Source organism: Muntiacus reevesi, chromosome 6, assembly GCF_963930625.1.
Source record: "Muntiacus reevesi chromosome 6, mMunRee1.1, whole genome shotgun sequence".
NCBI classification, from domain to species: domain Eukaryota; kingdom Metazoa; phylum Chordata; class Mammalia; order Artiodactyla; family Cervidae; genus Muntiacus; species Muntiacus reevesi.
The window spans coordinates 99,457,401-99,482,045 of record NC_089254.1 but is presented as its reverse complement, the minus strand read 5'-3'; the positions used below and the strand labels follow the sequence as shown (position 1 = coordinate 99,482,045).

Below are 24,645 nucleotides of genomic sequence, written 5' to 3'. Positions count from 1 at the left end.
CACATCATGGATAACATGTCCTTTAACCCATGAATACTTTGGTGTCATTAGTAAAAATTCTTAGATTAACCTATTTATTTGAAATCTACTATAAAACTATGTAACAAATCAGATTCTAATGAATTGCTGCTCTTGCCAGAGTTGCCTATTTGCTAGAACTAGAGGATATTCATCAAAATGGTTATTAGAACAGAGATAAACTACTTGTCTGCTCACAAGACAGTATTCTTCTTAGAACAGGAACAAAATTCTAACCTGAAATCCCAATAATTTAGAGATACTGCCCATACTTTAAGGAGCAGAGAGTTTAAAATTATATAGATTCATTTTAATGAATCTTTACTCTATGGGCCACAGTTGACAGAATTTATGTGGCATTTGACCATCCCCAGGACCTCTACAATTACAGCAGTATTGCCTAGGTGACGAAGTCCAAGGTCAGCCCTGCAGCCACAGAGATGAGGCTCTCTGTGACTGTGTCTCTTTCTCACATACATGAACACATTCACACTCACTACTTTAAAGGGAAGAAATTATTAGGGATGAAAAAGACTCATTCTAACAAAGGTCCAACTAGTCAAAGCTATGGTTTTTCCAGTAGTCGTGTATGGATGTGAGAGTTGGAGTATAAAGAAAGCTGAGCGCCGAAGAATTGATGCTTTTGAACTGTTTGGAGAAGTTCAAACAACTGTTTGAACTGTGTTGGAGAAGACTCTTGAGAGTCCCTTGGACTGCAAGGAGATCCAAGCAGTCCATCCTAAGGGAGATCAGTCCTGAATATTCATTGGAAGGACTGATGCTGAAGCTGAAACTGCAATACTTTGGCCACCTGATGTGAAGAACTGACTCATTGGAAAAGACCCTAATGTTGGGAAAGATTGAAGGAGGGAGGAAAAGGGGATGACAGAGGATGAGATGGTTGGATGGCATCACCGACTCAATGGACATGAGTTTGAATAAGCTCCAGGAGTTGGTGATGGACAGGGAAGTCTGGCGTGCTGCAGTCCATGGGGTTGCAAAGAGTCGGACATGACTGAGCAGCTGAACTGACTGAAGGTCTCTCTCTGTTGTGCCTCATTCTTGACTCTCTCTCTCTCTCTCAGGAAGTCCCAAGAAATTTGCCTAAACATTCTCAGTCATTTCTTCATACTTCTGATCCAATGACAAGATCCCCACACTGAAGCTTTGCCTTCATAGAATGAGGCAAAGTGAACTTTTAATGATTTTTTGAAGTGTGATTAGGAATTTAAACTCTTCCACAGGAGGTAACCAGCAGAAACTCTAAAGACAGAAACTTAAAAGTATTAGTTTCTCAGAAGAGAGCATGGGGAAGGGGGAATTGGAGGGGAAGGAAATTGCTGCTCATTATACATCCTCTGTGCAATTTAATTATTTAATCTTTGCCATAGATATCACTGCAGATGGTGATTGCCGCCATGAAATTAAAAGACGCTTACGCCTTGGAAGGAAATTTATGACCAACCTAGACAGCATATTAAAAAGCAGAGACATTACTTTGTCCACAAAGGTCTGTCTAGTCAAGGCTATGATTTTTCCAGTGGTCATGTATGGATGTGAGAGTTGGACTATAAAGAAAGCTGAGTGCTGAAGAATTGATGCTTTTGAACTGTGGTGTTGGAGAAGACACTTGAGAGTCCCTTGGACTGCAAGGGGATCCAACCAGTCCACCCTAAAGGAAATCAGTCCTGGGTGTTCATTGGAAGGACTGATGTTGAAGCTGAAACTGCAATACTTTGGCCACCTGATGTGAAGAACTGACTCATTTGAAAAGACCCTGATGCTGGGAAAGATTGAGGGCAGGAGGAGAAGGGGATGACAGAGGATAAGATGGTTGGATGGCATCACTGACTCAATGGACATGAGTTTGGGTAAACTCCCAGAGTTGGTGATGGACAGAGAGGCCTAGCGTGCTGCGATTCACGGGGTCGTAAAGAGTTGAACACGACTGAGCGACTGAACTGAACTGAACTGATAAATATCTACTTATGAAAATATTTAAAATAATACCTAATAATTTCAGCAAGTAAATGAATATACATGTATACATATGCATATATATATATATATATATATATATATATATATATATATATATATACACACACACACATGTATATAGAGAGATAGATAGACGAATTTAAACCTGCCCAGAACATGCTTGAATCACTTTGCCCACTCCTTTTCATCTCCTGACCTCTGAACTCTGGGGGTCCCTGAACTCACTCCCCCACACTTTTCTGTGTCCACTCTCTTCCTTGGAATATCATTCTCAGCCCATAACTTTAAACCCTCTCAGTTAGCAGGTGACCTTGAAATTTACCTCTGCATCACAGACCTCTCTGTTGGACATCAGACTTGCAGTTAGTTCATCAGATCTCTCTCTGGCAGTCTAACAGGCATCTCAGCCTCAATGTGTCCAAAGCCAAACTAATAATCTTTCCAATCATACCCATTCCTCCCACATTTTTTCATTTCTTGGTGAATAGAACATCAGAAATCTGTGAGTGATCACTGAGTACTCTCTTTCTCTGCAACCATGCACCCAGTCTCTGAGAATTTCTTGCTGTTCTCTCAGCCTCCTCCTATTGAAGTAGCATCTTCTGCATCCCCCTGCCCCCTCTCCACCCAGCAGCCAAAGAGGGCTTTTTAAGAGGATCCTGCACTCAGATCCTCCAGGGCCACCCACTTCACTTAGAACATAGAGCCAGCCCCTGTATGAGGCCCCCGGGGCCATAGGGTCCACCCCACAATGTCTGATTCCTCCCACCCGCCCCCACCTCCACATCCTGCTCTGGTCTCCTCACTGTCCCTCCACACACCAAAACCTTCCCCACACGTCTCACTCACCCCATCGCTTCCTCCAGGTGTCTGCTTACAGGTCACTTACCGTTGAGGTCTTTCCCAACAGCCCCATCACCCAGTCTCTGGTCCCCTAGCCTGTTTCATGTTTCTTCACAGCACTTACCACTACATGATATATTATATATTCAACGGTTCATTAAAGAAATTGTCTCCCCCACCCCATCCCTAATAGAATCTAAATTCCACGAGGACAGGACTTAACTCTTACCTAATGCTGTTTTCCCATTACTGGAATAAGGTTTGGCACACAGCACCCACGGTGACTCAAGGCGCACACTCTGTGTTCTGAGTATCCACGTGATGGACACTACTGCAGAGTGAGTACCTTTTATGAGGTTTCAGATGTTTCATTTCCAATTCCATTGCAAATGTGAGAGGGCTGAAAGGGAGGGATGTGTCGATTTTAAACAATGTAGTAATTTTGAACATATATTCTATATTAATCCTTACACCGTTTTTGGCAGAACTCAGCCTCTGCAATATGAGATTTACCGTGCTCTCAACTTGGGTCATGCCAAGGGCCTGCTGCACAGGTGATTCAGTGCAGACAGGGCTAACGTTCCCGCTGTGTGAGCTAACGTGTGACATAAATGGGTCTCCTCCATTCACATTCTAAATCTCAGCCCATTACACCTCAGCTTGTCCCATGATCTGGACTCCTCTCTGAACCAGTAGCATTTGCCCCAGACAACTAATTATTCAGACCGAGGATGGAGGCAGGGCAACCTATTGCCCTGCCTTCACCAATCTCTCTTAATGTCAGAATAAAGTGGCTTAGTTATAGAAAGATGCTGACCCGTCTCCAGTATATATGTCCAGATTACCCTTGAACAGTGCAAGGGTTGGGGCTCCCCACTCTGCAAAGGTGAAAATCTGCTTGTAACTTAGACTCGGCTCTCTGTGCCTGAGATGACTCTGTATCCACCATTCTCCACCTGCGCTTTCAACCAACCATGGAGAGTATTTACCGTGAAAAAAGTCCACATATATGTGGACTCAAGTGGTTCAAACCTGCGTTATTTAGGGGTCAATTCTCATGCAGTTTGACCTGAAAACAATTCGTAGTTTTTTGGAAACTAGATAAAATGATTTTGAATTTCACATGGAAAAAAATGATTGTCAAAGAAATAGCTGATGACTTTTTTTAAAAAATGAGTAAAGAAAGAAGACTACTTCTCCTAGAAATAGAAATTTATATGTGAATTTATATATGTGGTTTCCCAGAATTTATATATATGGTTCGGTGGTAAAGGACCTTACTGCCAATTCAGGAGACACAAGAAATGCAGGTTTGATCCCTTGGTTGGGAAAATCCCCTGGAATAGGAAATGGCAAGCCACTCCAGTATTCTTGCCTGGAGAATCCCATGGACAGAGGAGCCTGGTGGGCTACAGTCCACGGGGTCGCAAAAAGATGAACACAACTGAGGGACTGAGCACACAGCACATGCGCATACATATACATATATGTATATTCTACATTAATAACATACATACAAGGTTAATATTCTTGCTGCATAAAGAACCCATGCCAGTTGATAACAATTCTTCAGACAGTGTCTTCTGACACTACTCTAAAGAGGAACCACAAGTCACCAACATTTATTTCAAAACCATGATTAGATTCAGTCACAAAAGATTAACTTAAAATATGATGGCCATCTGACAACTGGCAAAAAAAAAAAAAAAAAGATTTTAAATGGCACTATCTAATTGGGATGAGAGGGAAGTGAGATTGAGGTCCTTGTACACTTGTGACTCAACAATTTGGCAGTACAATCAAAACATGGATGCACCTTAACCCGGTATTGCCACCTCTGGCAATCTGTCATAAGTCAGCAGCCTGAGTGACCGATTGTTCTTGCCCTGTTTGTCATCCCTCATTCCAGATTTCATTTTTTTCCTGATAGCTGCCTTGCCTGCTAGGCTGAAAGCGTGATGGGAAGGGATGTCTGTTTTCTTCACAGCAGGACTTGGCATAGAATAGGTACTTAGTGTGAGTTCAGAGTGAAATTCAGTCACAGTAAAAAAGGGAAAAGCTTGATTGTCCAACAATGAGAATGGGTAAATAAATTTTCAGAAAGCATACAAGGGGAACCATTAAAATGATGTGCATAAAGTTTCTAATAGAATGGCAAATTGTTCACAATTTGATAATAAGAGAAAAAAAGTACGAAATTAATATACAGTATGATTTCAACATGTAAACACTCAGGAAGAAAAAATCGAAATCTATCATTTATTTTAAGATATACCATTATTATACTGTTATTTTCACATACCACTGAGAATAAAGAAATGCCCATGATGCTGAGTCTAATATGATATTGTCTACATGGCTTTGATAAATAAACCTCCCATGTAGAGAAGCCTGGGCAAGGGAGCTTGTTTGTCTCAACTTTGTCATTGGGTGCAGAGAAGAAAAAAAATATCTCACCTAAGAATTATAAAGTAGGGCTTGCATTAGCTTGCATTTTGAATTCACACTACCAGCGTGGTCCAAAGAACCTCCAGCAGAGAATTTAACTCAGAGCAATTTAACTCAGAGCATCAACTCAGGTCGATGTTGCCTCAGATGGCTGCAAAAACAGACACACATCTCCCCTGTGAGACTTAGACCTCAGCAGGGCTGGCAGCATTTATGAGCCACCATAGCAATCCTAACAAGTGAAAAATTTTGCACCCTACAATTGATGAGATAGACTAAACAAAATCTTAACAGGGGCCAACTCAGTGGTAAGATGATAAAGCAAAAATACTTTACTATATCTTATAGACATTGTATTTTTATATATTATAGATATGTAATATAGATATGTTTTGTATAATGTGTTTTACATAATGTAGACGTATTGGTATTTGGAAAAGTAAAGTAATTTCATTTAAAATTTGAGATATGTGGGATTCTAGGGGAACTCATTAAAAAATTTAACATTGGGACTTCCCAGGTGTTCTCGTGACTAAGACTCCATGCTTCCACTGCAGAGGGTGTGACTTCCGTTGGTTAGGGAATGAAGATTTTGTATGCTGTGTGACTGAGTGCCAAAGAACTGATGCTTTCAAACTGTGGTGCTAGAGAAGACTCTTAAGAGTCCCTTGGACAGGAGGAGATCAAACCAGTCAATCCTAAAGGAAATTAACCCTGAATATTCATTGGAAGGACTGCTGCTGAAGCTGAAGCTCCAATACTTGGCTACCTGATGTGGGAAGCCAACTTATTAGAGAAGACCCTGATGTTGGGAAAGATTAAGGGCAAGAGGAGAAGGGAGTGACAGAAGATGAGATGGGTGAATGGCATCACTGACTCAATGGACATGAGCTTGAGCAAACTCCAGGAGATAGTGAAGGACAAGGAAGCCTGGCGTGCTGTAATCCATGGAGTCATAAAGAGTCGGACATGACTTAGAGGCTGAACAATGACAATGTTGCTACGTGGCGTCACCAGAAATTAAAATAAATTTAACATTATCCTCAGGTCTCTGAATGTGACAGATCTTTATTTCTTCTTGTCTTTAATACTAGTTTCTCAGCAGTTCTATTCCAATAGCTAAGTTCAATTAGTTCCCTTCCTATCATCTTGTGAAATTCAATAGACACAGAAAAGATAAATCTGATGGTTAGGTACAGAGCCTCTTTCATACTGTGAATGTATTAAGCAGGGTGTCATCAGCATCATTAAGATTTTTGAGCTCTATGTGCAAGATATTAGATTAAGCCTGGTGGGAGGGGCAAGTTGTACAGAGGCTTAAGTCTCTATTTTCATTCATTTACTTAGTTGACAAACATTTGTTGAGTACCCATTATGCAGGGCTTCCCTGGTGGCTCAGTGGTAAAGAACCAATGCAGGAGATTCAGGTTCGACCCCTGGTTGGGGAAGATCCCCTGGAGAAGGAAATGGCAACCCACTCCAGTATTCTTGCCTGGGAAATCCCATGGACAGAGGAGCCTGGCAGACTACAGCCCATGGGGTCGCAAAAAGTCAGACATGACTGAGCACTCACAGGTCTTAAGAAGGACATGATGGCTGGTGAGCTAGACCTCCTGCTTAAATGAAGATTGGAAAAGCTGCTGGATTTAGGGTGTGAACATTTTGGTCTTCTGTTTATACAGAAAATCAACTGGGATGGAGATTATGAGTTTATTTCCTGGTATATATACACAACTTGAGGGTATTAAAACTAGGGGATTCTGGGTGGGGTGAGTCCACACAAAATAACAGAATAAGGAAGTCCCTCCGGGGAAGAAAAGAAAGTCAGACTAAAACTGATGGCTTTGGGAATGGATTAAAGATGTTCTATGAACCCCCATTTTCTATTTAGAAGTAACATTTTGAATGCCTCAACCCTTGGGGTAAATTTGGTGGCTATGTCATCAGAGGAGGTGGGAAAAATAGGAATAGTCATTAAAATAACGAGAAAGAATGAGATGAGGAGAGAGACTTGTTCAGACACCCAGTTTCTCCACGCTTCAGAACAGCCTGGGGTTTTTGCTTGCCCTCAGGACCCAGCGGATTTGTTTACTAGTTGTTACCCAGGGGGTGTTGATGAAGGGTCATATTTATGAGCCAGAAGGGCAGTGATAACACGATCTAACCCCTCTTCCCAAGGAGATCATCAGTGATAACCCAAGGCTGCTGCTTCCAGACCAAAATTCAGAACAAGACAGAATCCAGGCAGTATTCTACCCTAAAGAATAGGGACTGCTTTCCTCATGGCGATTATTTAGTTCAACCTCTCCGCCGCCCCCCGCACCTCCCCCTCTCCAAGGGCAAGTAAGTGACCATCCACCACTCTCTGTAGAGACCAAGTCACTGCAATGGATGGCGCCCCAAGCAGGGTCCAGGAAGACCAGCGTCAGGCACTCTCCAGCCTATTCAAGGGCACACCGACAGGGTGATACACACACAACTGCTCCAGGCCGGACACCAAAGCCCACACCTTCAGGGGATCAGGCCACATCCCGAGTGCAAACAACGCGGGCAGCCGAGGCTCCCCCTTCGGTTTCACTCGCAGCACGGCGGGAGCTCTGGCCGCACATCGGGGGTTATGTAACACCTCTCTGTCACGGTCTGCATGTCCAGGGGACTTTCAAAATAATGGTGTCGTGTAACAATTCACGGCGGTACGGTCATCCCACGGAATCCTAGGTGAGAAGGCACAGGTAGACAGATGCAAGTGGCTGCGCGTCCCGGTCACCGCACTTTTCCCCATCTCGGAGCGCGCAGATGCATCCGTGAAATCTCAAACCCAGCACGCAGTTCCGCGAAGCCGGTAGAGAGGACGCCTCCTCGGGCGGGATCTGCACTCAGCCGAGCGGGGTGGGAGGGCGCTGGGCGCGGGGCCCGGGGCGGGGCGGGGCGGCCGGGGCAGGTGCGGGCCTGGGGCGGCGGCGGCGCGGTGGGTGCGCGGAGGCCCGGGCGGCGGCGGCGACGGCGGCGGCCGGCAGCCCGCCCGGCGAGGGGAGTTCCTGCAGCCCGCCCCTGCGCCCGCCCCTCGCCGCCCGCGGCTCCTCCTCGCCGCCGCGCCGCGCCTCGCCTCGCCATGGTGGAGCGCGGAGACGCGGCGCCGCTGCTGCGCTGGGCCGAGGGCCCCGCCGTCTCCCCGCCGCCGGCCCCGGTCCCGCAGGCTGGAGGCCGTGGCTGGGGCGGCGGTGGGGGCGGCTGGGCGGCCGCGGAGCCGCCGAGGAGGCGGGAGCCCGAGGAGCTGCGGCAACCGGGGCGCCTCGAGCTGGGCGACGTGGAGGAGGACCAGGTGGTGGCCGTGTTCGTGGTCACCTTCGATCCCCGCTCGGGTGAGAGCCGCCCCGGGACCGGGGCGAGGATCGCCCCCCAACCGGGCCTCGGGGACGGCGGGGGAGGGGCTCGCTGCGCGCGCACCCGCACACCTGCACCCCTCTCCCCGCCGGCCGGGGGCCCCCCGGGGAGGGCAGGGGTGCCTCAGCGGGGTGGGCACGTGGGGCTTTGTTCCCTGCGCCCCCGGGCCCCCTCTCCCGTTCCGTCCCGCCGCCTCCCGGCGGGTCCCCAGCTGGCGCCCCAGTCCCCACAGTCTTGTTTGCACTTCTCGGGTGATAGAGGATCCTGTTCGTGGCCACGGGCACGCTAGCTTTTGTTTTCTTTTCGGGCTCGGCTAATCGGTTTCTCCTGTGAAGAGGAGGAACGCCCCTCCACCCCTCCAGGTGAATTACTTCGGAAACAGCTCGTCCTAAGCCTGGAGGTTCTCTGCTTCCCGCCCTCGCTCCCCATCCCTCTCCGCCTGGTAACTTTGTGAGCGCCCAAGTTCAGTCGCTCTGACGGCAGGATTTTGAGGAATTAACGCCTGGAGCATTAAGGGATGGCACGGAGGGATTAAGCTGGAGACGGATTAAAAGAGAAACCTCCTCGGTAGGCTCTTTGCGGGTGTGTTCGGAGAGTTAAAGGATGATCTCGCCTAATCCTTAGCCTAACCATCCGGTAAGGAAGTCTGCGTTTTACTGGTGAGCGAATTCCTGGGGTTCAAAAGTGAAGGCGTTCACTTGTTCAGTCGCTAATACCTCCCTCGGAGAGCCTCAGGTGGTCGGGGAAGGGCTCTGCTCTCAGGAGTGGAGGGAGGAGAGCTCATGGGTCTGAGAAGTGTTAGTCGCTCAGTGGTGTAGGACTCTTCGCAACCCCACGGACCTGAGCCTGCCAGGCTCCTCTGTCCATGGAACTGGGGTTAAGAAAACCCAGATGTGCCTTTCTGTTCTCAGTCCACTGAAGTTGCTGGAATGTGGAGTGTCTGATTGTGTGGACTGTCAGCTTTTTCCTCGAGTTCCCTAACTGGTCCTCCAAGGATGAGCTGTAGAAACCTTTCTGAAAAACTTGATAGGGTGCGATGGAGTGAAAGGAAACGGAAAAGGGGTGAGGATCTTCGGATGTCAGAAGATGGGCGGATTAGAACCCAGCAAGGCCCAGGAAGAAATAGGAACAGCTGTGGGGAGACTAGACCTTTCTGACTCCTGGCGATTCCTTGGCCCCTTCCCTGTGGCTTTCAAACTTTTTTGACTGTGACCCAACATATGAAATTCACTGTACATACCAATCAGTTTGCTCCATACATACACATGTAACTGAAATTAAAGTTTCATCAAACAGAACTAATCCCTTTTACATGTAGTACGTACTGTCATTTTCTATTTTTTGTTTTTTAATGCTCATCACATAGGCTGCTTAACTGACATATGGTTGGGACTCCCAGACAGGAAAACTGTCCTTTTTTGACCGAAGTAACCTTTATCGCTAGAGAAAAACATACTGTTTTGTGACTCATAATATTCCTTATTCCTGCAGTAAATAGATGTGCGCATCAGATTCTTTCTGAAAAGCGTTTAAGAGTAACTAGAAGAAATGGAGAGGGAGCATTCACAGGGTCTGGCTTAGCAGTGGTCACACTGGTGGTAGAGATGAGAGGGGAAGATGAGGAAAAAAAAGAAATCTCTGGGCTAACCACAGGTGGAGTTAATCATACTGAAAAGCACCTCAGAGCCGCAGCCCCCTGCCTCGTTAGTCACAGCTGGTGAACATGGTTTTGTGGGGAAGTGTGTAAGTATTTGTGTGCGCAGACACACGTACACGAGTGTGTATTTGTAATGGCTTTCAGATTAAGATTAGTGTGGAAAGAAGGGATTTAACAGGCATCTGGACACTTGCTTTGTGTAGGCGTTTTACGATGATGGTGTTTCATTTAATTCTCACCACCGTTCTAATTGGATGATCATTTATACCCCATTTATACATGAGCAAACAGAACAAAGATGATTAATTTGGAAATATTAACTAGCTGATAAATAGGTGGCTGTGAGTCTGGTTGTCTCTAAAGTATATACAACATGACCTGAACATCTGCCCTGGTAGCTTTTTGTCTTAACTGTGTGCAGAGAGGGGAAAGGATGGGAAGGAGTGGGGTGGGCAGGAGACAGAGTGTGTTTTTAGTTATGATTGGTGGTTTTGGTTTTGTTTTTTTGGAAAGCTGCTGTTTCCTGCCCATCATTCTCTTTCCTCATCTTCCTAGTTCCAAATGGCACTTTACTTTCTTTAAAAAGAAAAAAAAGAAGAAAATTCTGATAGTATCTGTATTGAGTAAAAATTGTGTGATGAAGCACCTAAAAGTAAAAGGTGGGATGAATGAATGCTCCTGGGGTTCCGGGACCACAAAGGTCACCACTGGGGCGAGGGCCTCAGAGAGCCTGTGGCGCGTCCCTTATGTGAGCGTTGGGGGAGTCTCGTCTGAAGAGGTGACGCTTGGGCCCTTGGATGCCCGGGGAGGGGCCGACGTCACTGGGGCCAGGCTTCTGTCTCCCAGTTTTAGTTGAGTGTCTCAACCCTTATCATCCTGCTGTGGAGGCAGGTCTGCTCTGTGCTGCTGTTTAGCCTTGGTCCACCAAGATTTTTGCCTTCCTGAACCTATGATACCCAAAGTAGTAAAGTGAATACTGGCTTCTTTACCCAAATCAGAACACATCACAGAAGTTCTTACATAGGAGGAACTGTCGTCTCTATGACTGCCCATCTGCGCCCCATGTCTCCCACTGTGTCCTCAGCATCCTCCCCTCGGAGCTTCCTCCCTTGTCCCCAGACTTCCCCAGGCGCTTACTGCCCAGGCCGTGGGTATTTCATTCATCTTCCCTCCTGCTGCAGGTAACAACACATTGGTGCGTGTGCCTGCGAGAGTACAAGAGGGGATGGGTAGGAGAGAATCCACCCCTGTGAGTCATCTGTCAGGGCCTGAGTGGTCTGTGTGCTGAAAGGGGATGAGAGGGAGGAGCGGACCCTGGTTACACGCGTGCAAACACACACACATACACACACACACACTTGGACGGATGAGAGGGAGGAGGGGGCTCTGGTTACACACACACACACACACACACACACACACACGCACACACACACACTCACACACTCTTGGACAGAGAATACTCAGTGATTCTCAGACTGCTATATGGGAATAAGAGAGTATATACTTTAGGATACAGGTTTGGGGTTGAGCATCTATAAGAAGAATCAGAGCAGAGGGTAGGGGCATAAAGAATGTTACTTTCATTGGAGCTTCGGTTTGAAGATTATGGTTGCTGGGTCCGTAGATGATGTCAGGACCAGGGCTTCAGGGTCAGGAGAGGTAGAGGCTCCCTGTCTCTGACATGCACTCTGGCTGCCTCCTCTCTGTCTCTCTCGCACACACTCACTCGCTGACACACTCAGTCTTTATCTGGAGCAGGGAGTCCCTGGGATGGTGGTGATGCCGGCCATCTGGGCCACAAAGCTGCTATTGAAAGCAGGCCCAGATGCTGACTCTGCGAGCTGGGTGGGAGAGATTGGCAGCCAGAATATTGCTTTTTTATTGTGTCCAACCCATCATTTAGAGCTTTGACTCTGTTCTTTGGGTCTCTAGGAACTAAATTTTCTTCCTCTGCCTAATTAAGGGAAAAGGTAAGGTCATGCTTGGAAATCAGCCTCCCCCCTCCCCAGCCCTCTCTGTGAAGGTGACGTAGGGTCTCGCCGTGCAACTGAGGGCTTGTGTGTGGGCCTGAGGCAGGTAGAGCTTTGAACCTATGGTGGATGACACCTGTGATTCAGCCTTGCTGGACTGTTTATAAGAGATCCACTTTCAACAGCTCCATTTTCTGCAGAGTTATTTTGTGGGTGTCCAGGGGAAGTTCCTATGTGTGTGTGTATGTGGGGATGGCTGAGGGGTAGCACACCTGCCACGGTTTATAGGATGTCTTTTTCCTTTGTTCTTCCTGATTAGGGATGCATTACCTGTTCCTCCCTCAACCTCTAGCCAGTGCCTCAGTTACATCTAAAACCCTTATTTAATTTAGTGCATCTAAATGCTTCAAATGACTGTAGTATTTAAAATCACTCACATGCACAAGTTTTAACTCCATACATTCTCCCTACCGTCAACAAAACACAAGCTATTTTCTTTTTAACAACAGCAACACAGAGGCCTAGGGAGACAGGGCCAGGTGTGGTGTCTGAGGCATAACTTGGAGGGCTGCCCAGGTCATCTGACTCGTGCAAATAATAAATGGCTCCAGCCACTGGTGGGAAAGTGACAGAGGAGAATGAGAGTGGAAAATTTGGAGTGTAGTTTTGAAACAGGAAGAGCAGTCCTAAAGATGGCCGGCTCATAGAGGCCAAGAGAAGGCTGGTCCTGATAGCCAAAGCAAGCAAGCCTCTTCTAGTGATGTAATTTGGCCATGGCCTTTCTCTCTACTTTCGATCAGAAGTCAGTGGATTACAACTAGTAGATTTCTTTAGTTCCCATATTGGCAGACTCTTTCCCAGGCTGTTGGTGATTCACCTACTTGCAGTTTTCAGGGAGAAGTCAGTTGGTGACCATCTGCTGTGACTTCTGTTTCTTCTCTTGAAAGCTGATGGAGACTCGAGTAGGAGGGGAAGTCATAACACCCACCGTTTACCAAGTGCCCACCGTGGACCAGGAATTATCTGATCCCTTCAGCAGCATTCGCAGTCATGAGGCAGACAGAGGCACGGGGCCGAGAGGTCATCTGAAGTCACAGATCAGCGGTGGGGGCAGAGCCCAGAGGCAGGCTGGCTCTGCCTGCATCCAGTGTCTGTGGTCCTTCCCACATCACACCACACCACTGCCTGGTGCAAAACGATACGGCGTTCGTGAAATGGAAAGTTTCTTCCATGTAAAATTAATGCATTGGAATTCAGCCATGGATGGGCATATGGCTGACTTGAAATCACCGGGATTAATTTCTTCCTGCCTCAGTTTTCTTTATCCTGACTCTTTCTTCCTTGGCTCTGATAGACTGTTATCCTAGGTGATGTTATGACAATTCAAAGCTACGTAAGAGCCAGTCGAATGATATGGGCTGTCGACATTCCTGGTGTTAGAATCCAAACCCTGTAAACTTCTGAGGTTTCGTCCATTTGGGGTTGGGGGCCTGCTGCAGAAGTGGAGACCATGAGCACTCCTGGATTCTTGCCTTTTTTCATGAGACGGGATTCCTTTGTACCTCGACTGGGATGAGGGCCTGGAATGTGTATGCTGATGGGTGGAAGCTGAAGGAATGACTGAAAATCAAGGCACATTTCTTCTGAGAGGGGAGAATTGGTACAGGGCTCCCCACTTGAGGTCAGAGGAGCGGTAACAGTACCTTTGAGTCAGTCGCTGATTATGAAATCAAGAGCTCGGGAGGAAATTGTTGGTTGGGAACTGCAACAAGGAGGGAGAAAAAGAGGAAGGAAAGTCATGTATTTCCCATTAGAAAGAGATTGTTTCGGTTCAAGACCATTGCTTTCTCCGCTTTCGGTTTTCTGAGATCAGCTTTCTCACAGGCAGCAACAGTGGTAGCTGATGTCTCTTCTCTCTGGAGAAATGGTGGTTGATGAAGTCCAAATATGCTGGGGCGAGGGGTGGTCACTCCACATTTTGACCGAAAGAGAAGATAGAGGCAGCCCTGTTTGTAGGAGATAAGACAGAGTACATCTCACCTAGCGCAGGAGCTTATGAAACATGAGCCCTGGGAGGCCCCGGCCCACCAGGCCATGCGGTTCAGACCGTCTCTGCATCCACAACCAGGCTCAGCATTGTCCTCTAGCTTCCCTGGGTTAAGTGAGCTGCCAGCTCAGTAATCTGTTAGTGCAAGTTCCTTGGCCCCAGCCTAGCATCTGGCAGCAGGCTGCCAAGTTATGTTCCACCAATATTTATTGAATGACTGGCTGAAGGTACACAAAGCAGATTGCCACATCTGTTCTTCATGCTGTTATGTCCATCCCTCCACAGAAGTTGTCTTAGCAGCTGGAGCCTAGGCAGGGCCCGTGGGTACCTGTGATGGGCCCAAGGCAAGGGGGGACTTGGGGATGGAAGGAGAGCAAGTTGGGAAATAAGGCACCTATTCATGTTGATCGCCCCCTCTCTTTGATTGCTTAGCCCTGGATCAGTCCTTCTGTTCAATCCTGCCAGGCCTCACCTCCCTGGCTGGGTTCCTGAAGTGTGGTGAGGAGATTTGGGAAACCAAATGGCTTTGCATGTGAGAGCTGAGCCTGAGGTAGGTAGCATTCTGTGTGAGGTTTTTCTGGCCCTGCATGGCTCACCACAAGGATTGTTATTTTTGCAAAATCACTTTCCTTTAGGCCTGTACAAGTTTCTTATATAAATGGGTTTCTAATTTTTGAGCATCATATTTTCTTTCTGTTAAAGAATGACCTTTAGCCATCATGCTGCTTCATCCCCCTAAATATAACACATTGTCTCAATTATTTTTTGTTTTTGCAAAGTCCTTTATGCTTAGCTTATGGTTTTCCCCATCTCTGTTATTTCAGTTATGATCCTTAATTCATAGGATACATTTTTTAATTTTTCTTTTGTACTGGGGTATAGTTGCTTTGCAGTGGTGTTTCAGATGTACAGCAAAGTGCTTCTGTTATGCATATATATATATATCCATTCTTTTTCAGATTCTTTCCTCATATAGGTTATTATAGAGTATTGAGTTCCCTGTGCTATACAGTAGGTCCTTATTGATTGTTTTATACATAGTAGTTTGTATATGTTAATACCTAGCTCCTAATTTATCTCTCCTCCTCACCTATCCCCTTTGGTACCATAAATTTGTTTTCAAAGCCTGTGAGTCTGTCTCTGTTTTGTAAATAAGTTCATTTGTGTCATCTTCTTAGATTCCACATACAAATACATGGTATTTGTCTTTCTCTGACTTAATCCATTTGGTGTGATAATCTCTAGGTCCATTCATGTTGCAGCAAGTGGTGTTATTTCATTCTTTTTTATGACTAATATTTGATTGTATATATTGATACATACCACACCTTCTTTAGGTGTGTCATCTGTCTGTGGACATTTAGGTTGTCTTGGCTATTGTAAATAGTAAATAGAGCTATAGTGAACATTGGGGTGCATGCATCTTTTTGAATTATAGTTTTCTCCAGATACATGCCCAGAACTCGGATTGCTGGATCATATGGTAGGTATTTTTTTAAGCATGTTGTCCATGCTTCCCGTGTGGCTTAGCTGGTAAAGAATTTGCCTGTAATGCAGGAGACTTGGGTTCAATCCCTGGGTTGGAAAGATTCGCTGGAGAAGGGAAAGGCTACCCACTCCAGTATTCTGGCCTGGAGAATTCCATGGACTGTGTAGTCTTCAGTCCTTGGGGTCACAAAGAGTCGGACACGACTGAGTGACTTTCACACATACTGTTGTCCATAATGTGTTGTCCATAATGGATGTACCAGTTTATCTTCTTATTGACAATATAGAAGGGTTCCTTTTTCTCCACATCCTCTCCAGCATTTCTTTGTAGACTTCTTGATGTTGGCCATTCTGACTGATGTGAGGTGGTGCCTCATTGTGGTTTTGATATGCATTTCTCTAATGATTAGTGATCTTGAGCATCTTTTTGTGTGCCTATTGGTTATCTGTAGGTCTTCTTTGGAGAAATGCATAGTTAGATCTTCCACCCACTTCTTTGGAGAAGGAAATGGAAACCCATTCTATAGTACTTGCCTGGAAAATCCCATGGACAGAGTCTGGCAGGCTACAGTTCATGGGTAGCAAAGAGTCAGACATGACTGAGCAACTGAGCACCCACTTCTTGATTGGACTGTTTGTTTTTTAATGTTGAGTTGCATGAGCTGTTTGTGTATTTTGGAGATTAATTCCTTGTCAGTCACTTTGTTTGCAAATATTTTCTCCCATTGTGTGGGTTCTCTTTGCATTTTGTTTATGATTCCTTTGCTGTGCAAAAGCTTTTTAGGTTTAATTAGGTTCCATTTGTTTATTTTTGTTTTTACTTTCATTACTCTCAGAGGTCGATCCAAAAAGATATTACTGTGATTTATGTCAAAGAGTGTTCTGCTTATGTTTTCCTCTAAGAGTTTTATAGTATCTGGTCTTACCTATAGGTCTTTAATCAATTTTGAGTTTATTTTTGTGTATGGTGTTAGAGAATGTTCTAACATGTAGTTGGCCAGTTTTCCCAGCACCACTTATTGAAGAGACTGCTTTTTCTCCATTGTACCTTCTTGCCTTCTTTGTCCTAGATTAATTGACCATAGGTGTGTGAGTTTATTTCTGGGCTTCCTGTTCCATTGATCTATGTTTCTGTGTTTGTGCCAGTACCATACTGTTTTATTAGCGTAGCTTTGTGGTTTAAAGTCAAGGAGCCAGCTCCATTTGTCTTTCTCAGGATTGCTTTGGCTATTCAGGGTCTTCTGTATTTTCATACAAATTAAAAAAAAGTTTGTTCATTGCAAAATGCCATTGGTAATTTGATAGGGATTATAATGAATCTATAGATTGCATTAGATAGTATAAGCATTCTGATAGTGTTGATTCTTCCAATCCAAGAACATGGCATATCTTTGCATCTGCTTGTGTTATCTTCAGTTTCTTTCATTAGCATCTTATAGTTTTTTAGAGTACAGATCTTTTCCCTCCATAGGTAGGTTTATTTCTAGGTATTTTATTTTTTTGATGCGATTGTAAGTGGAATTATTTCCTTATTTTCTCTATCTAATCTTTTGTTGTTAGTGTATAGAAATGCAAGAGATTTCTGTGTTAATTTTATATCTTGTAACCTTACTGAATTTGTCAATGAACTCTAGTAGTTTTCTGGTATTACTAGCATCTTTAGGATCTTCCATGTATGGTATCATGTCATTTGAAAACAGTGACAGTTTAACTTCTTCTCCAGTTTGGATTCCTTTTATTTCTTTTTTTCCTGTTTGCCATGGCTAGGACTTCCAAAGCTATGTTGAATTAAAGTGGCAAGAGTAGACATCCATGTCTTGTTCCTGATCTTAGAGGAAATGCTTTCATGTTTTCACCATTGAGTATGATGTTAGCTGTGGGTTTGTCATATATGGCCTTTGTTATGTTGAGGTAGGTTCCCTCTGTGTCTACTTTCTGGAGAGAGTTTTTTTTTTTTTTTAATTCATAAACTGGTGTTGAATTTTGTCAAAAACTTTTTCTGCATCTATTGAGATGATCATATGGTTTTTATTCTTAAGTTTGTTAATATCACACTAATTGTTTTGTGGATATTAAAAAATCCTTGCATCCTTGGGATAAATCCCACTTGATCATGGTGTATGATCTTTTTAATGTATTGTTGGATTTGGTTTGCTAGTATTTTGTTGAAGGTTTTTGCATTTGTATTCATCAGTGATGTTGGCCTGTAATTTTCTTTTTTTGTGTTGGTTTTGTCTGGTTTTGGTATCAGGGTGATGGTGGCCTAATAGGATAAGTTTGGGAATGTTCCTTTCTCCTTAGTTTTTTGAAAGAGTTTCATAAGGATAGGTGTTAACTCATCTCTAAATGTTTGATAGAATTCACCTGTGAAGTCATGTAGCCTTGGACTTCTGTAGTTGGAAGTTTTTAAATCACAGTTTCAATTTCAGTACTTGTGATTAGTCTGTTCATATTTGCTATTTCTTCCTGGTTTGTCCTTGGAAGAACATCTCCTTGTGACTTTTTTTTTTTTTTTTTTTGTCTTTGGATATAGAGTATCTTTTTTGATAGGGTCGTCTTTTTTTTGTTGATAGTTGTTCAGCAGGTGGTTGTGATTTTGGTGTTTTTGTGAGAGGAGGTAAGCTCAAGTCCTTCTACTCTGTCATCTTGTCTTCCTCTCATATGTTGAATTTTTTTACACCTTAGGAAAATTTAAAAACCTGTATGTCCCTCACTTAGGTATACCCTTCACTCCCCGTTTGTTGACATTTTGCCGTATTTGCTTTATCCTTGTAAAGTCAGTTCCACCATGTCAAATATGCTTTTCTGAAAACCACAGTGCGAAGCAAATCCTGCAGTAAAACCACAGGGCTTGTGGGGAAGGTGGGGTGAGGGGCACAACGCTTAAAACATTGTGAGTAACACTTTAAAGATGGGAACATAATAAAAAGTGGTAGGACGGCTGTACATATATTAAATAGTTAAGAAATACTACTTTAAATATGGCACTCTACTTAAAAAAAAAAAGATGTGTGGTTTGCTTACAAAGGTGGTTGTTGGAAGGGTGGAGCTTGTGAGTTATTATGGAGCAGTGGAAAAGGGCTTTGTGAAACTGGATAGAAGGTCGTAACACTAGAGGAATTAAGGGTGGCTCAGAATACACATGGTGAACTGAGGTAGCAGGCAGGGGTTTGAGTGATGTGTTGGGATTCATCTTGTGTATTTCTGCAGCTGGGTGCAGTTTTCTGTATGTACATTGTAATCCTTGAGATCAAAATCACGTTTCAGCACACTTCAAATTCTCTGTGATCAAACTGTTAATATGTCAATTGCTTTGGAACAAATTCAGTCAGCATTATAGCAGAACTGAGGATGTGTAGATCTACTTTTTTTCTGAACTGTTTGAAAGTAACTTGCAGGCATCATGGCATTTCATTTCTAAATACTTAAGTATAAATCTCCTAAGAAAAAGGCCATTACCCTGCCTAACCGCAATATCATTTCTACCCCCAGGATAATTAGCCTAGGTTAGTTCTTTTATCAGCTTTTTTAATTAATACATTTTATTTTTAACAGGTTTATAGGGAAATTAAGCAGAAAATACAGAATTTCCATATCATATACCTTCTTCCCTTACCCACCCACCTACATTACCTGTTATTGACATCTGGCATTAGTGTGGCATATTTGTTGAACATATGTGTGTGCATATTGTTGAACCAATATTCATACATTATTATCAACTGAAGTTCATAGTTTCATTAGGGTTCATTCTTTGTGTTGTACTTTCTATGGGTTTTGAAAAATGCACAGTGTTAGATTATCTACCATTAACAGTATCATACAGAATAATTTTACTGCCCTAAAAATCCTCTGTGCTCTGGTTATTCATCCCTGATTACCCCCAGATCTTTTTTTTTTTTTTTTTTCCAACTGTATGTAGTTTTTCCTTTCCAAAATGTCATATAGATAGGATTATACAGAGTATATCTTTTTCAGACTGGCTTCTTTCACTTAGTAATATGCTTTTAAGAAGTTCCCTCCATGCCTTTGTGTGGCTTGGTGGCTCATTTCCTTTTGTTGTTGAATAGTGTTTTGTTGACTCGGATGGTTAAGAATCTGCCTGCAATGCGGGAGATCTGGGTTGGATTCCTGAGTTGGGAAGAACCCCTGGAGGAGGGCATGGCAACCTACTCCAGTATTCTTGCCTGGAGAATTCCCATGGACAGAGGAGCCTGGCAGGCTAAGGTTCAGGGGTCGCAAAGAGTTGGACACAACTGAGTGACTAAGCCTAGCGCAGTGTGTTCTATATGGATAGCCCACAGTTTTTTAATCCATTCACCTTTCTGAAGGACATTTTGGTTGCCTCCAGTTGTTGGCAATTGTAAGTAAAGCTGTTGTAAACATCAATATACAGGCTTTTGTGTGGACATAAGTTTTCAACTCATTGGATAAATACAAAGGAGCATGGTTGCTGACTTTAATTTTGTAAACTAAACTGTCAAACTGTCATTTGAAGTGGCTGTACCATTTTGCACCCCCACCAGAGGTGGACGAGGTTTCCTGTGGATCCGCATCCTCGTCAGTGTTTGGTGTTTTCAGTGTTTTGAATTTTGACCATCCTGTGTATGCTTAGTCACTCAGTCGTGTCCGACTCTTTGCGACCCCATGGACTGTAGCCTGCCAGGCTCCTCTGTCCTTGAGGGTTCTCCAGGCAAGAATACCTGAGTGGACTGCCATCTCCTCCTCCAGGGGATCTTCCCAACCCAGGGATTGAACCCAGGTCTCCTGCATTGCAGTAGGATCCTTTACAGTCTGAGCCACCATGGGAGAAGCCCTTGGACTTTGACCATTCTAATATGTGTGTAATAGGATCTTGTTGTTTTAATTGGCAGTTCCTTGATGATGCGCTATTGAGCAGGTTTTCACCTGTGTGTTTGCCATCTGCATATCTTCTTTAGTGAGATGTCTACTTAGATCTTTTGTCCATTTTTTAAATTGAGTTGTTTTCTTATTGTTGAGTTTTAAGAGTTCTTTGGGTATTTGAATTTAAGCCTTTATCAGATATGTTTTTGCAGATATTTTGCCCCATCATTAGTTTGTCTTTTTATTCTCTTAATAGCATCTTTCACAGATGAGAAGTTTTTAATTTTAATGAAGGACAACTAACCAATTTTTTTTCATAGATGACGTTTTTGATGTATCTAAAAATATTGCTAAACCCAAAGTCACCTAGATTTTCTCCAATATTCTAGAAGAAGTTTTATAATTTTGCATTTTACATTTAAGCATACTATTCACATTGAGTTAATTTTTGTGTAAAGTGTAAGATCTGTGTCTGGATTCATTTTTTGCATGTGGATGTCCAGTTGTTCTAACACCACTTTTTGAAAAGACTGTCTTTTTTCCCATTTTATGACCTTAGCTCCTTTGGCAAAGATCAGTTGATTGTATTCATGTGGGTATATTTTGGGGCTGTCTGTTCTCTTGCATTGATCTTTTTGGGCCAATACCACATTTCTGGATTCCTGTAGCTTTATAGTCAGTCTTAGAATCAGGTAGTGTTTGTTCTCTTCAGTATCGTGTTGGCTAATTTCAGCCTTATGCCTTTCCATGTAAACTTTAGAATTAACTTGTCAATATCCACAAACAGCTTACTGGGGTTTTCATTGAGATCACATTGAATCTATTAGCATTAACAGATGTGAAATTCCCTGTGGGCACATTATTCTCAATATATATCAACTGACACAAATTCAGGAAGCATTGTATCAGAACTTACTAAATGCGGATATAAACTCTTTTCCTCAACCATTTGAAACTAAATGCAGACATGACTTCACTCCTTTCAGTATAAACATCCTGAGAAAAAGGACGTTTTTCTACCTAACTACAATATCTAGGACTTCCCTCGTGATTCATTGGATAAGACGTCACCTTCCAGTGCATCGGGTACAGATTCGATCTCTGGTCGGGGAGCTAAGACCACACATGCCTTGTGACCAAAAAACCAAAAACATAAAACAGAAGCAATATTGTAACATATTCAATAAAGACTTTAAAAACAGTCCCACATTAAAAAACAAAAACATTTTAAAAAACCACACTATCATTACCACTGGCTTTTTAAAATCACGCTTGTCCTCAGTAAAGCTGGGTTTTTGTTTTTGTTTTAATGTTCATCCTGTCATATGCTAAGCACTGTGCTCTGTTGGGACATAAAGATAAACAAGCAGAGTTCCTGCCTTTAAGAAGTCCAGTCTCCTGGGGAGACAGACATCTAAGACAGTGATTGTATTAAGCTGGGATGAGGGCCATAGTAGATTTATCTACTTTCCTTTCATTCAAGGAATATGTCAGCAGAAATGTTCTTTCTGTGGGATAAAGAACTGTTCCCAGAGTGGTGTCCTGGAGTCCACACTCCATTCTGTGATTCAGCCTGACCGTGATGGACCTTCCTTCACAACCAAGAGGGGCTTGCATCCATCTAGCAGTGGAGGATGCAAATAGCAGAGTGTCATTCCCTTCATCTGATTCTTTCAATTTCTGTACAAGGGTTGGCCAGGCACAGAAGAATAAGAAAGAAGCTTTGAGAACTAGGCTGAGGAATTGGGGGCTTTATTCTTCAGATCAGCTGTATTAAGCTGTATAAGCTATATTAATATATGTACTAATGTATATTAAGATATATGTTTGGCCATGAATACCAGAAGTGTACGTGCTCAGTCGCTCATTCATGTCTGACTTTTTGCGACCCCATGGACTGTAGCCCGCCAGGTTTCTCTGTTCATGGGATTTCCCAGGCAAGAATACTGGAGTGGGTTGCCATTTCCTTCTCCAGGGGATCTCCCAATCCATGGATCCAACCCATGTCTTCTGCATTGGCCGGAAGATTCTTTACCACTGAGCCACCAGGAAAGATGAATACCAGAGACCCAAATTAACAGTGACTTAATCAAGATAAAAGTTTAGCTTTCACTTAGCAGGAGATCAGTGGTCCAGGGCTGGAGTGCTGGCTCAGGTCCATGAGGTCATCCGGGGACCTTGACTCATGCTGGCTATCGCTCCATCATCCCCTCTGTGATATGTGGGCTGATGGCCTCACCTGTGTGATGCAAGATGGCTTGTCCCTACATCCACATGCCAGGCAATAGGATGGAAGAAGGCGGCAGCATGTGCCTTTCTTTTAAGGCATGATTTAGAAAGACCTTATTTCTGTCTAGATCCCATTAGCCAGAATTTGCTTGTGTAGCCATACCTATTTACAAGAAGGTGCAGAGAAACATAGTCATCATTTGGAAGACCATATGCCATGCTAAGAATAAGTTTTATTCCCTATAAGAAAGGTGGAGTGATATGTACTAAGAGTCAACTTGCAGCCCCTTACATACTAGTATTTCTTTTATAAAAAAGAGCCTTCTATAAGATTGAACCCTTAAGATGCTACTTAGAAACAGGTTTACCAGCAGAATAATTTTGGAATTTTAAGCATGGTATTGATCTCATAGATATTCATAATGCGGAATAGCATTAAAGGCTCTGAGAAGTTCTGCAGTAAAAGAACATGTCTATCTTTGTTTCACCTGAAAAATCCCTTTATATATGTATATTTGCTGAAGCCCTTAGCTTTGGGAAACACTGCTTTGGGAATTATTGAAGTTTTTTCTTAGTTTGCAGCAATGCAAACATTTTTACAAGACTTTCACTCCCGGGGATTTTGTCAACAGAAACGTGTGCACATTGTGTCAGTCAAAATCAAGGTTTAGTCAAAGAAGCAGAACCACTGGAGATAAATAAAGGGATTTATTGAACTTGTGCGTTTGTGGGAGCTGGGTAGATAGTCTGTGTAAGGCTGCTGTCTTTGTATCTGATTGCGGAGCTGGAGGTCTCTTGAGTAAAGCAGAAGAAATTGGGAAAGGAGAATAAGCTGCAACTCATGAGAGTGGGTGGGAACGACAAGTCAGGCTGTCATTGCCTCCAGTTCTAACGACGTGGTGTCCTGACTCTATGACGCTGATGCCCTTCACTGTGGAACTAAGCGTGTGCCTGGGGTGTGAGTCAGAAGCTGAAAGAGGGTCCAGGGAAGGGAGACCCATCAGCGGCAGACCTGGTGCCCCCTCCCCACCAGAGTGTGATGAGCCTACACGATAGGCAACAACAGGTGTCAGCTTACCTGAAGCTCCCTCACTGACCTTCCCACACAAACATCATATGGCTTCACTTCCCCTTCCCCGTCTCAACTGGAAACGTACAAAGAAGGGAATTCTGAGAAATGTGTATTAGCCCAGCCCGGTCATGCGTTACAAAGCTACTGCATGTGCAGTCAACCAGATGACAAGGATGGGATTGTTTACAGCAGTGCTGTTTCTAATGGCTTCAAATAAGAAACAAGCTAAGTGTGCGTCAACAGTTAAGTAGATACGTAAGTTGTGTCACTAGCATAGGATGGAAGTAAGAAATTAACAAAATATTGCTATATGCATCCCCATGGATGAATCTTGCAAAAAATATGGAGCAAAAAAAAGACATGAATACAAATGATGATTGCATTTATGTAAATTTCAAAAACAGCAAAGCTCATTTGTGGTGTTAGAAGTCAGGCTAATAGTTAGCCTTGAGAGAGGGCTAGCGACTCAGATGGGTTTCTGCTGTGCTGATAATGTCCTGCTTCTTGGTCTGGGTTCTGCTCACCCAGGTATGTTCACGTTGGGAAAACTCACTGTGCCGCACAGTTCTGATCTGTGCACTTTTCTAAACTTATCCTTCAGGACAAAGTTTAGATGCATTGATGTTTTAACAAGTCATTG

The 24,645-nt window shown here is 43.8% G+C and overlaps 1 protein-coding gene across 1 annotated transcript in view; it reads left to right on the top strand.

Moving 5' to 3' along the window:
* Positions 1-8,413: 8,413 nt before the first annotated feature.
* DENND11 (DENN domain containing 11) overlaps positions 8,414-24,645 on the top strand; it is a 48,516-nt gene continuing 32,284 nt past the window's right edge. The window contains exon 1 of the mRNA XM_065939240.1: positions 8,414-8,672. Coding sequence (XP_065795312.1) covers positions 8,423-8,672 — 250 coding nt within the window. The 5' untranslated portion in view covers positions 8,414-8,422. The remainder of the gene's footprint in view (positions 8,673-24,645) is intronic.